Raw genomic sequence first — 14,748 nt, forward strand, 5'->3', positions numbered from 1 at the left:
TAGGATTAGAGAACTGAAGCCAAAATGGATCATTTCTAGAATGAGCACTCAGGTTTGCTGAGTGATTTCCTCAGAACAATCCCATGGTTCAATATTTATTAATCGCATTTTACAAATTTGGAAGCTGAGGTTCTGAGAAGTTAAATGTCTTGTCCTTGGTCACACAGTGACATGTCTGAGGAAGAATTTTGGAACCTAGGGCTCCTGACTCCCAGATCATCATTTTTTCTCCTATGCCAAGATGCTTTTAATAGGTAGAGAGGACTTTCTTTGCCTTAAAATGCCAGTGACACCAACATCCACATAGATACTCTCAGTTGTCTACAGATGTGAAATCCTTACTTATATGACATAGCTGCCAGAGTCAGAGAATTTGTAGGAAAGGCCCCACTTGGAGACAGGTACATTGCTCCCCAGGACAGAGAAACATTTAGAAGGCCTTCAAAATCTGGCCTCTGACTTGTGGTGAGTAAGTCCAAGTGGAAAGCAGTCGGGCCTCTTCTTGCCTTTGCCTGCATGCCTTGGGAGGACCTTCTAAAACTGTCATTTGATTCATTCATTTTAACCTAGCCATTATTGCCCTTATTATGTGAGAATTAAAGTTCAGCTTGGCCTTGTGGAGTGGCTTAGAGGGCTTTGTAATCAGGAAGGAGCCACTAGATGAAGAGATTAAAGATCAGAGAAAATGATAAAAAAAAGAAGTCTTCACTAGCCTCTACTGACTCTGATAGCTTTGCAATCAGGAAGGCCTCTGGACTGAGACTAGTCTTGTGGCCATCCATAAGTCACTTAACATCTCAGTGCCCCAGAAAACTCTTTTAAGACTTAGGGAATAAACAGATAAATTATCAGTTTGTATTGGTGGAGGGAGATGGCTACATCTAAACAACAAAAATGTACCAGATGTCATATTAATGGGTTCTTTGTTTTGTAGATCGTGTACTTACTACAGGCACAAACAGTTTATTATTTAAATATCTAATAAGCTATTTTAAATGTTTTCTTTTATTGTGAATTTAACAAACGTGAATGTTTCAGTGCCCAGAGAAGAGAATTACACATGAAACTAAAAGATTTTTTGTAGTTTTTTAAAAAAATTGCAATCCTATTTCCTACTTATCTGTGTCCCCTTCTGAACTCATCTCTTTGTGTTTTTAAATGTTTCATTGATAATCTCATTACGACATCACTGTCACTACTAAGTAACTCCTCTCTCTCTTCCCTCACACAATGGAATAGAAAGACATTTATTCTGCACTTGATTTCCACCCAGCACTTTGCTAAATGCCAGGGATGCAAACAGAAAAGAAAGGTAGTTCCTCTTCTCAAGAAGCTCATATAGAAGGTGACTTCACATACTGCAGGTTTTATCTGCAAGTCAGATGACAGTGCCTGGGGGAAGGGCCAGAGGCATAGTGGCAGGCCCATTGATCCACTGTCTTAGCTGAAGGGTTGCAGTTGGAGACTCTGGCTCATCTAAGCAGTGTGAGCGGCCATGTTCCTAACCAAAGATTAGGGAAGGGTCTAGTGGTCCTAAGGGTATGAGTGAAGAAGGCTGCTGGGTTACTTCTTAGAGGGGTGATGGGTGGTTCTTCATCCATTAATGGAGATGGAGCATCCTGTGCCTTGTAGGAACCAGTCATTAGAGGCTAGTGAAGTCTTCTTTTTTGTATCATTTTCCCTCTCTGATCTTTAATCTCTATCTAGTGGCTCCTTCTCTGCTGTCTACAAACATGCCAAGTTTTTCCTCATCCTTAAAAAAAATCTTCAGTTGACCTTGTTATATGCTTCAGCTAGTATTCTATAATCTCTCCTTTTCACAACCACACTCCCAAAGCCATTTATATTATTTGCCTCCATTCCTTCATCTCCTTTCTCAATTCCTTGCCATCTGGCTTCTGACTATACCACTTTATTGAAACTTGTTTCTAAAGTTTACCAGTGATCTCTCACTTACTAAATCTAATAGCCTTTTCTCATTCCTCATGGAATCTTGACCTCTACATTTGACACTGTTGACCATGCTTTCTTTCTGGATAATCTCTCATCTCTCTGAGCTTTTGTGACACTGCTTTCTCCTGATAATCCTACCTTTTTGACAGGTTCTCACTCACTTCGTTTTGCTGGATCACCATCCTGTTCTGTGTCCTATGCTTGAGCATTCCTAGGCCTCTAGTCTGGGTTCTCCTTAGTGACCTCATCTCTCACTGTTTCAGCTTTCATTTCTGTCAGATGTTGCCCAGATCCAGCCCTCACCTCTTACCTGATCTCCAGACCTACATTGTCACCTGCCTGTTGGTTTTGTCTCCTGTGCATCTCAGACTCAACATATACAAAATATAATACTTACTATTTTTGCTATTTTATAAAACCATCTGTTTTCATAACTTATCTATTTCTGTCAAGGGCACCACGGTACATCCTTCTAAACTTTCCCGTTTGCAACCTTGGAGTCATTCTTAACTCTTCACTCTATCTTGCCCCTTATACCCAGTCACTTGCCATGTTGTGTCTTATAATACAGTTCAATTCAACAAGCTTATTCAGCACATATTCATGCACTTGGTCCATGGTGCTAGGCACTGGAGATACAAAGACAAAAACAAAACAGTCTCTTAAATTCTACCGGTGCAATACAGTGAGTACACATATAATCACAGTACAGGAAAAAATGAGGAGGGAAAGAGCTGCAACAACTGATGGGGAAAGAGAAGGCTACAAATAGGTTAAGGCTTAAAGGAAGGTTTTTTTTTTTTAATTTAAAGAATAAAGCAAGCATTTCCATAACATAGTATAATAAAAAAAGTGATTGCACATAAAACTGCCTATCTGTTATGTACAACTTGCTGTTCCTTTTAAATATGTAATAAAGCTAACATGTCAATTTCTTTTATTTCCCTCTCTCCCTATCTCCAACCCTAGAGATGACTGAAATTAGACATAAATAAGCATATATGTAAAACTGTCCTATCCATACTTTTATTCATCAGTTCTCTCTCTGGATGCAGATAATGGTTTGTTTGTTTTTTTTAATGTCCTTTATACTTCATTTGGGTATTCATAGCAGACAAAATGACTTATTTGCTCAGTCATTCTTAAAATATTATTACTGTTACTGTATACAGTGTTCTCTTGTTTTGCTCATTTCCTTCATTATTTTATGCAAGTCTTTCCATGTTTTTGAGCTTGTCATTTCTTACATCACAAGCTTATATTTTAACTTGTTTAGCTATTTCCCAATTGATGAGTGTACCTGCAATTTCTAATTCTTTGCTACCACAAAAAGATTTGCTATAAATATTTTAGAACATACATGTTCTTTTCCCTTTTCCCTAATAATCTTTGGAAATAGACTTAGTAGAAGTATTGCTGGATCAAAGGGTATAGGCAGTTTAATAACTCTTTGGGCATAATTCCAGATTGCTCTCCAAAATGATGGTATTGTAAGAGGACATGAGGAGGGAGTAAACCTAGGCATCATAGAAGATGTGTACAAATACACTGATGTGGGAGATGGAATATTGAGATCAGGGAGTATCAAGTATTTACTTGGAGAACTGTTTGATCCTATCCTTTGGCCACTAATCTGTGGTTTTGGGGTGGGGAGGGTGTAGGTGGGTAGTATCAGTAAGACTTGACAGTTGTTCAGATATGGGGGATTAGGGAGAGGCCAGAGTAAAGGAGATGACTTTGATGTTAGGGTTTTCAGCAGTGGGGAGAATAGACCAGTGATACCCTCAATTGAAATTGGCAAGTGTGAAAGTGGATCATGCCATTTAAGAAAAAAAGATAATGCATTCTGTTTGGATACACTAAGTTTGAGGGGTATCCAGGAGGAAACACCTACTAGGCAGTTGCTGACATGTGATTGAAGGTGAGAGAGGTGAGCGCTCTTGATGTAGATTTGGGAGTTATTGGAGTTATATGTATAGAGAAGGTACTCTTGAAACCACCAAGAAAAAAAAGATATAGATACAACAAAGGAGGGCCCAGGAAAGAGCTTTGGGGAGACACTTCAGTTAGGGTGATAGAAGAGATGGGTCACCATAAAGCAAAACATGTTGAGAGAGAGCAGTCAGATTGAATGTCTCACAGAAGATAAGAGAAAAGAGAATGTCTAAGATGAAAGGGTGGTCATCAGTCTTTATGGCAGAAGGAGTGTGAACTGAGAAAGGCCCAGTGCATTTACGGGAATGTTGGTAAACTCAGCATAATTTCAGTTGTGTTTTAGGGCAGGAAGCCAGGTTGAGAAGTGGGTGGAGGCAGTAAATATAGATAATTCTTGCTAGGAGTTTGGCTGGGAAAGGGAGGAAAGAGGTAGGTTAATAGCTTGAGGAGATCGCAGGGTCAAGTGAAGGATTTTTTTTTTAAAGGATGGTTTTAGGCAATAGGGAAAAGAGACTGAGACAGAGAGAATGAAGATGAGAGTGATTGATGTCCAAAGCTCCTAAAGAAGGAAGGAGTGGATAGATTTAAGAGTACAGGTACTTGGCTTTGGCAAGAGATAAGACTGAGGTAGGAGAAAATGGTTGAAGATGTAGTAGGAGAATGAGATAGCGGGTGGAGGAAAAAACAAGGGACCAGATGGTGAATGTCAGTGGCTTCTATTTTCTCAGTATAGTAGGAGGCAAGAACATCTGAAGGGGAGGGGTCTCCCTGAGAGAAGGGTGGTTCTGGATCAACTGCTAAGGGGCAGGAGAACAAGGGATAATCAATTATAATACTATTTCATTTGATTCTCACAGCAACCCCTATGAGTTAGGAGCTTTTATCATCCCTATTTTGCAGCTGCAGCAACTGAGGTAGAGAGAGATTAAGTGATTAGCCCAGCATCACACAACCAGTGTCTGAGACAAAATTCAAGCTTAGTTCCTCCTGACATTGAATTCAGCATTCTGTCCAGTATATCATGCATGAATCAGGTCCAAATTGAGAATTAGGTATGCAAATCTGGTTAGTCCAGTTATCACAGTGTTGTGACTTCCTTTAGGAGTATGAATGGCTATCATTATCCTCAGCACCTAGCTCAGTGCCTTGATAAGTGCTTGCTAAATTGATTTGAGGAGGGAAATTCAACACTTTAGTTGTAGAAGTCCTTCTACTCCAATGATCTAGGCCATTTGGGTAGCCATTGTGGTATAAATAATCTCCTTTTTAAAAAAAAGCAACCCAAATAGAAGTCATAAAGTGGGTCTTTTGGACTAGAGACATGCTGTGAGAATATGACATTCCAGAGACTATTTACTTGTTTAACTTGGTGAAGTGGAAATGAACATTAGCTCTGTGCTAAACCAAGACAGTTGCTTCTTTTTCATCTGCCTGTCTAAATTATAATAGGATATGGATGAACTTGGGGGATTTAAACAAAAACTAAATGACTTGAGTGTCTTTAAATGCTGAGTATTCATAGTACTGTAGTGTCTATGATGAGTATCTAGGAAATCCAACCCTGGTGTCTCAGAATTTATAATTTAATGTAATATGGAAATGGTTTTAAAATATCTTTTATAAGTAAGTATAGGCAATTCAGTGATGTGTCTTTGTGGCATTGATTTTAAAACATCTTTTATAAGTAAATATAGGAAACTTAGTGGCAACTGTCTTCATTGTGTTCTAGGTTTTGTGAAGGAGAGTTTTGAGGTGACTTTAAAATGAGGACAGTGAGATAGTGGTCTGATTTGAGGTGGGTTATGATCTTCCTTTCTGATCATACCTCTTAACAGTGAGAACTTTTTGACTTGTTAAGAAAGTTGGTTGGGTTGTTGCAAGAAAGATTAAGAAAAATAATTTCCTTTTGATGGAATCAAAATATTAGTGTTAGAAGGGAACTTAGAAATCATTGAGTCCAAAGATTCTTAATCTGAGATCCTTGAACTTGTTTAATTTAAAAAAAAAAAACTTTCCACGTAATTGGTTTCCTTAGTAATTTCTATGTATGTTGTTTTATGCACTGAAAAACATTATTCTGATCTATAATCATATGAAAAAATTCTCTGAATCACTTTTCATTAGAGAGATGCAAATCAAAACACTCTGAGGTACCACATCACACCTATCAGATTGGCAAACAAGACAGAATAGGAAAATGATAAATGTTGGAGAGGATGTGGGAGAGTTGGAACACTAATTCATTGTTGGTGGAGCTGTGAGCTCATCCAACCATTCTGGAGAGCAGTTTGGAACTATACCCAAAAGGCTACAAAAATGTGCATACCCTTTGACTCAGTAATATCGCTTCTAGGACTGTATTCCGAAGAGATCATAAAAATAGGAAAGGGTCCCACATGTACAAAAATATTTATAGCAGCAGTCTTTGTGGTGGCCAAGAACTGGAAATCAAGGGGATGCCCATCAACTGGGGAATGGCTGAATAAATTATGGTATATGAATGTAATGGAGTAATATTGTGCTATAAGAAATGATGAACAAGAAGACTTCAGAGAGGCCTGGAAGGACTTATATGGTCTGATGCTGAGTGAAAGGAGCAGAATCAGAACTTTGTGCACAGCAGTGACCACAGTGTGCAAGAGTTTTTTCTGCTAGACTTGGATCTTCATAGCAATGCAAGGACTTAAAAAAAAAAAAAAACATTCCCAGTGATCTTGTAAGGCAAAAATGCCTTCCACATCCAGAGAAAGAACTGTGGAATTCAATCACAGAATGTAGCAGATCATTTTTTTGTGTGTGTTTAATGTTTTGGTTTGTTACATGATTTCTCCCACTTATTTTAGTTCTTCTACGCAGCATGACTGTAGTGAAAATGTATTCAATAGGAATGTGTGTATAGATCCTATATAGAATTGTATGCCATCTCGGGGAGGAAGTGCGGGTGGTGGGAGGGAGGTGGGGGGGGGAATCTAAGTTTTATGGTAGTGATTGTAGAACCCTAAAAATAAATAAAATTAATATTTAAAAAAAACATTATTTTGAGGAGTCCATAGGTTTTACCACCAGGCTGTCAGAGGGGTCCATGACACACAAAAGGAAGAACCCCTGATCTCACCCATTCTCATCTTACAGATGACAAAACTGGGAACCTTTCGTTACCTTATCTGAGATTCCATTTGGAGGCTGCCAATATGTGACTAGGCACATTTTTCCATTTTAGATTTAGATTTTTTATTTTCACTCTGCCAACTTGATAATGATAGCTACAGATTATTTTTTTTTCTGGAGACAGTTTTAATGAGCTTATTGTTTGAGTGGTCTTTAGTCTCTGGGTTAGTTAGTACCAAAGTTTTCTCTACTTTTGCCCATACCCTACCCTACCCTCCTGATGCTGGTAAGGGAAAGGAACCATTTCAGTACTTTTGGAAAACCTTAGGACAAACCTGGTCTGATGTTCAGCCTGTAAGTTTTATCTTTCTTGGTCTCCCATGTTGTACCTGGATGGCTATTAATTAACCTTACTTTCTTTTCTTAGTGCTCTCAGCTATTGGATGAAAACCTGAAGGACGATTTCTTTGAGGAAATAATTGAAGAGTATGAAGACATTAGACATGACCATTATGAATCACTCAAGGTAAATTTTTTAAAACTGGTTTTTACAATCAAATAACCCCTTTGTTTGCTGTGCTCTTGTCACATGCCCTAACTGAATGTGCAGAGCTGTCTTCAAAAATCATTTGCCTAATGTGAGAAGATATATCCCATGTTTTCATTTAATGCTGGTAGTCAGGTACAAAGCTAGATAATATTTTGCAGTGGGTGGATCAGATGGCTGGACTGTGCTTTGTGGTGGTTGATTTTACTTCTTGTTCTTTACCACATGTTGGGGCAGTCCAATTAAATCTGGTCTAAGATTTCTTCTGGGCCTGAGGTAGCTCTATAAGGTTAGATTCTCATTTTTGCTCACTAATTCTAAATGACTACTTTTTGTAAAAACCAATGTAAAGGGAAATAAGCAGAAAGCTTGACATGAAATCCAGCTAAGCAAGAAAATCTCCAAGAGCATTTGCTGATGAAACTGAGAGGAATATAACAAAGCTCTGTGAGCTGGAACAGATCTTGTGCCAGTTTCTATTGTGATCATTCCTCATCTCCAGTAGCAGTGGAAGCACCATGATTGGGCCCTGTAGCTTCGGCATCCACTGTGTCTTATGAAGAATTGAAAATGTCACTTAAGATATCACTTAAGATGAGTTGGGAGGCATGGCTGAATACAGAAGAAAGTAATTCTTCAGATGGTTTTGAAGGCACTCAGGGATTGATTATTAAGATGATCCAAGAAGAAGATTTCAGAGGAAGAAAAGGATCACTGACTATTGACCCATATGCCTATTGGCTTATTTAAATAGGCTCTTTGCTTGCTCATTGAGCTAGAAATTTGAGATGAAAACTGGAAAACTTGAAGACGATTTTCATCAGTCCACATCTTCCCAGACACACATTAGACTGAGAGCTAGCTGTGGAGAAAATAAGGTCCTACTGTGTTTGTGTATTGATTACAAATAATATTTTACTCACTGAAGCAAGCACAGCCTTGTTAAGATAATACGAAGCTCCTGATGGATGCAGACACGCAGATTACTTTGTTCTTCCATCCTTTGAGTATTAATAGCAAGCGAGGCCTGCAATGAAGGAAGCCACATGCAGCCACAATAGCCATGAATTGGAAGCTGTCTTGCACAGTGGTCAGTTCAAAGAGTGATTTAGTGCAGAAAAGAAGTTAGAGGCCATTCAGTTCGACCCCTTCATTTTATAGATGCTGTACCTGAGATCCAGTGATGTTATATGACTTGCCACACAGATCATACCAATAAGTGACAGTCAGGATTGGAATGTGGGTCTTCAGATTCAAACTCCTGTGCTTTTGCCACTGTTGGGGCCTGTTTTTTTGTGGGTGACTTGTACTAATTGTATCAAACACCAGGAAATACAGGATCTTCTCTGTGAGGTCCTTATTCACCCAAAAAAAAGATTAGTTTAGCCACCCAGTCAATTAATTAATCAACAGACATGACTTGAGCTCTTCCCGTGTAGTTGTGATACTGTGGTAGTTGTGGGGGATACAAATACAAAGAATGCAACAGAAGTGACTAGCAAGGAACTTGCTTTCCAAGGGGGAAGAAAAATAAGTAAATACAGAATAAAAATAAAGAAAATTTAAAAGTAGCTAAATACAAGGTAGTTTGGGAGGGAAGGCACCAGTAATTGGGGGAGCAGGAATGGCTTAATACAGGAGGTGGCACTTGAGCTGTGTCTTGAAGGAAGAGGAAGAGTATGAGATAGAGGTGGAAAGAGGACATTTCAAGCATCAGGGATAGTCAGTACCAAAGGCAGATAAAATGTCACAGAGGGAAAACAGAAAACCAGTTTGATTGGATCACAAATTGCTGGGTAGAGGGGTAAGGCTAAAATACAGGCTGGGGCTAGATTGTAATGGACTTTACAAACCACACAGAGGAGTTTATATATTACCTCGGAGGTAGTAACAAACCACTGAGATTTATTTAGTAGGGGAGTCACAAAGTCAAATCTATGCTTCAGGAAAATCACTTTGGCAGCAAAATGGAGGATAGACTGGGGGTGGGAGAGACTTAAGGGAAGGAGACCAATTAGGAAGCTATTGCAGTGTGATGAGGACCTAAACTAAGTTGGTGGCTGTGTGAGTAGAGTGAAGGGGTTAAGGGTTGTTGTGGAGGTAGAAACTGTAAGACAGGACAACTGATTGGATACATAGGGTAGTGAGGAATAATGCAAAATAATGCCAAGATAATGAGCCTAAGACCCTGGAAAGGATAGTGGTGACTTCAAAAGAAAAAGAGAAGTTTGGGAGAAAATATAATGAGTCTTTTTTTGGATATATTGAATTTGAAAGGACCCTTTAACATACAATTTAAAATGTCCAATAAGGAATTGGTGATGTGGGGCTCAAGCAAAAAGGAGAGACTAGAGCTGGATATCTAGATCTGGAATCTTCTGCATAGAAGTGATAAACTCAATAGGGCAGAGCCAAGATGGCGAATGAAAGCAGAGACTTCCCTGATATCTCCCCCAGTGTCCTCCTAATATCTGCAAAAAAGTGACTCTATAAACAAATTCTAGAGCTACAGAATCCACAAAATGACAGAGTGAAACAAATCCCTAGCCCAAGACAACCTGAAAAGTTGATAGGAAGTTGCACCAGGCAGGGAATGGAGTGCAACCTGGCATGGGCTTCACTGGCACAAACCAGCTGGAGCAGGTTTCAGAGGACTGAATCATGGGCAGCTGTGGCAGTTTCCAGACTTCTCAACCCACAAATACCCAAAAGGTCAGTGGGAAAACTCTGGGACCTGAGTGAAAGAGGAGTGGCCCAGCTCCAGGATCATGGGGGTGGTGGTGATGGTGGCTGCTGGCAGCAGCAGAGGCTGCTTCTGGAGCTTTGGACCCACAGACAGTGGGGGATAGAGTGGTCGATACAAAAGCCCCTATCCACACTGGAAGCAGAGTTCTACCTTGACAAAGAGTTAGAAAGATGAATAAACACTGTAAAAGAACTCAGACTATAGAATCTTACTTTGATGACAAGGAAGATCAAGGCATATAAGGAGAGGAGGACAGCAGAGTCAAAGCTCCAACATCAAAAGCCTCCAAGAGGAATACAAATTGGTCGCAGGCCATGAAAGAACTCAAAAAGGGTTTTGAAAATCAAGTAAGAGAAGTAGAGAAACAGTTGGGAAGAGAAATGAGCAAGAAAACCATAGAAATCAAGTCAATAGCTTGTTAAAGGAGACCCCAAAAATACTGAAGAAAAGAACACCTTAAAAAATAGACTAACCCAAATGGCCAAAGAAATCCACAAAGCCAACTAGGAGAAGACTGCCTTAAAAAGTGGAATTGGCCAAATGGAAAAGAAAGTCCAAAAGCTCACTGAAGAAAATAATTCCTTAAAAATTAGAATTGAGCAAATGAAAGCCAATGACTTTATGAGAAATCAAGAAACTATAAAACAGAACCAAAAGAAAGAAAAAATACAAGACAGTGTGAAATATCTCATTGGAAAAAAGACTAACCTGGAAAGTAGCTCCAGGAGAGATCATTTTAAAATTTAAAAAAAAGAGCCTCGACATCATCTTTCATGAAATTATCAAGGAAAACTGCTCTGATATTGTAGAACCAGAGGGTAAAATAGAAATTGAAAGAATCCACCAATTACTTCAGGAAAGAGATCCCCAAAGGAAAACTCCTAGGCATATTGTAGCCAAATTCCAGAGTTCCCAGGTCAAGGAGAAAATATTGCAAGCAGCCAGAAAGAAACAATTCTAATATTGTGGAAATAAATTAGGATAACACAAGATTTAGCAGCTTCTACATTAAGGAATTGAAGGGTTTAGAAAATGATATTCTAGGTGTCACAGGAGCCAGGATTAAAACCAAGAATCACCTACCCAGCAAAACTGAGTATAATCTTTCAAGGGGAAAAATGGACATTTAGTGAAAGTAGAGGATTTTCAATCATTCTTGATGAAAATACCAGAGCTTAATAGAAAATTTGACTTTTAAATATAAGAAGCAAGAGAAGCATGAAAATGTTTCACCTGCCTCATTTCCCCTCTCTTCTCTTAGACAGTCCTCCTTAATGACAAAGACCTTGAGAGAGAGCGAAAAGGAAAAAAAAAAAACTCTACAAACTGAATCTACATTTAAAACTGATGTTCGGTGAATTATTTCAAACCCATGAATCTCTGCCTCTGAAAAAGAGCAATGAGAAATGCCTTCTCACTGCTGTTCTTTAGGGATTAGCTTTTTAAAATAATTTTCGACATTCAGTTTTGATTCTTTTATGGGTGTTATTCATTTCATTTGGCAATCATCCAGTAAATTTTGTGGCTTTACAAACAAAAGAAGTGTTAAACCCAAAGGAAAACAAAAAGTAAGTGGATGAAGACTTTATTTCTCAGATCATAATACTTAATTCTTTAGGTAGCCCACTGAGCTAGTCTATCAACGTACAAATTTTGGACAGACAGTGCAATAAGGTGGGCTCAAGCTTTGAACTAGAAAAGAATGGGCTGCGTCTTACTTGGATTCAGTGATTCTCATGTTGCTTTCTGCCACAAAGACCCATCCTTTAACACCAGTGTTCCACCATTGATGGTTATAGTCACCAAACTATGATATCAGAGGAATAAAAACATAAGGTGACTGAAGGAGGATCATTGAAGATATGGATGATGGGTATATGTAGCATGCAAGATATTCTCTGCTGATTTGTATAGTGGCACAGGGAGTCCCTATCTGGATCTATATGTCCAAGTAATTCAAGCCCACAGGTATTTGTTAATTTCATGTTTTTATGCTGGGTACTGAAATAAATCATTGAAAAAACTAACATGAACATGTTTACAGTGTAGTCGTGAAAAATTCAAGAGACCTTGACAGACTTTTTTTTTTGACAGGAAAGAAGATATTTAACCTTAGATCAAGCCAGGAAAAAAGGCTTCCAGATAGACTGGCTCTCAGAACCACCCCCAGGTCTGTTTGGGACTGATTGAGTGCAGGGGGAAGGGATAGAAGTGGTAGAAAATCGTATGCACTTGAGAAATGCATCCAGTATTATCCTGGATCCAGGGAGTGTTCCATTCCATCCCTCTTTGAAACTCAGATGAGGGAATACCCTGTATAAAATGCTCTTTGTTGTTAATTCCATATCAGTGTGAGCTCCTGTCATGGCAGAGGCATCCATTACTGCCTAAAAGATCACTAAATTCTAATCTCAGTTGGTGTCTTGTTTGATATGTGTGTGACTTTTGGCAAGTTCATAGTGCTTGTCCTTTGAAGAGCCCAGGTCTAGGGGATAGGCAGCCTTGATTCTAAGGTCCCAGTTCTGCCCTTAACTAGCTGGATTGCCTTATAGGCTATTTAGCCTTAGCGTTTCAGTTTGCTTAGCTGTAAAATGGGATTGGTCTTTTACTCCTTTTTGCCCCTCTGACATCATAGATGGGGTATGAAGCTCAACTGTGATGAAGTGTTTTATGGAAGCCTTTGAAAAAGTTGAATCTCCATGTAATCATGAACCTCCTAGGACTGTTGCTTTAAGTCAGTGTAATAGTATGAAGGGAAGTTGGTTCCTGTCCAGTGAGATGTTAAAAAAAAATCAAGTTCATTTGCTCACTGGGGAGCTACTCATTTACATGGTAGATGAGATACCTGCCAGTATTAGGACAGTTTTAATTTCTGCTCTTCTCTCTCTCACTGGGAATGATTAAGATGCAACCAGCCTTGTATATTAGCCTCGGTAGTTTCATTTTGGGTTCAGGGGGTGGGGAGCTCTTCTCCTGCTTCCATCAAGGTTCCTAAAATGAGTTTTTGGTGGTTTGTGAAGAACTTATCCCCTAGACTCATTGTCTCACCCCTGTCAGTCACATCTAACAGTATTTTTCTTTTACCCTTTCCATTTTGTATGTAAACAGAAGACTCTTGAGGCCAAGTATAGTCAGGCTACTTCTCAGATGCTGTGTAGCTGCATTGACTTACAACAGATCAAGGAGAGCAGCGAGTGCCCTGCTTCTGGTCTGGGAGATTCCTTTAATTTCCCATGTTTGACATCCCCTTGAAAGCAATGGGCATGCTGCTCAGAGGGCCCATTGAAGTCTAATTCAGAACTCAGAAGTGTCTTTTGAGGCCACGCCACTTAGTGGGGTTTAGGGTTTTATTTTGGCAGGGGGAGGGGGTTGAGGACAATGAGTTGTGGGGAGAATCTAGGACTTTCTTCAAAGGCTTCAAGTAGCAGAGCTTCAAACACATGATAAACTGGAAGGATTAACTTACATGGAAGGGTAAAACCGGGTATACACTGCCAATTCAGCCTGATCATTTCATTTGACAATAAGAATTCAGTCATATGACAGGGTTAGACAGAATCCAGAGAAGTCTTTTAGTCTGTCCCTAAGTACAGGGAGATAAGACTGCTCCTGAATTATCCTGGGCAGAGATATTGGCACTACTTTTGAGTGGTGCAGATTCGTGAGGTTCTTCGTTACTTCTCACCCCCCAAATAACAGATACATTAATATACATATATGATAGGAATAGAGTGTAGATCTGTGATTTTACTGATATGGAGAACTTCTGGACAAGAAAACTCCTATGAATGCAGGTTAGAACCTTCCCTATAACTTACAGGCTTACAGAATTGCCTCAAACACTGTGGCCAGGGTCTATACAGCTGGTATGTGTCACACATGGGGACTTGAACCCGGATCTTCCTGATCTCCAGGCCAGTTCTCTGTCCTTATACAGTGAAGTATCCTTTATAACATGTATGTTCTTTTCAGACATTGATCACCAAAAGTCCCTGAACAGATACTGAGGCATGAGATTTCTCAGACTTCTTGACTTATCTGTTCTAGTATTTCACAGTTCTTGGTGCCAAGATGTTCTTCCTTCTGTTTAATTCAGTTCTTTTGAGCTGAAATTAAGCCCTTTATGTCCTGCTGTCCTGAGGGGGTTGAGGAGTACAGAGGTTTAATGTAGAGGACAGAAGGTAAAGAATTGTGAAAGCACTGTTCTGGCCCTATCGCCCACTGGCAGCTAGAAGAGCAAATGAAGGTATTATTTTGTAGTCATATGTGAGAATAAAGTTGACAGGTAGCAGGTGGGGAGAGGATGTAGTAGTTACATATCAGGCAAAAAAAAAAATAGGCTAGCTGTTCGAACCCTTCCTACACCCACTTTTTATTCCCACTCTCCCCTCCCCTCCCCCCAACACCACCATGTTCATTCTTTTTAAAAACTTGAGTCGTGTGTGTGTGTGTGTGTGTG

The 14,748-nt window shown here is 39.4% G+C and overlaps 1 protein-coding gene across 3 annotated transcripts in view; it reads left to right on the plus strand.

The window, feature by feature from the left end:
- Positions 1-14,748, plus strand: part of MTR (5-methyltetrahydrofolate-homocysteine methyltransferase) — a 132,421-nt gene that overhangs the window by 103,984 nt on the left and 13,689 nt on the right. For all 3 annotated transcript variants that reach the window (XM_072647559.1, XM_072647561.1, XM_072647560.1), the window contains 2 exons: positions 7,424-7,522; positions 12,384-12,459. In XM_072647559.1, coding sequence (XP_072503660.1) covers positions 7,424-7,522; positions 12,384-12,459 — 175 coding nt within the window. The remainder of the gene's footprint in view (positions 1-7,423; positions 7,523-12,383; positions 12,460-14,748) is intronic.

The sequence above is a fragment of the Notamacropus eugenii genome, chromosome 2 (genome assembly GCF_028372415.1).
Source record: "Notamacropus eugenii isolate mMacEug1 chromosome 2, mMacEug1.pri_v2, whole genome shotgun sequence".
In the NCBI taxonomy this organism is placed as follows: domain Eukaryota; kingdom Metazoa; phylum Chordata; class Mammalia; order Diprotodontia; family Macropodidae; genus Notamacropus; species Notamacropus eugenii.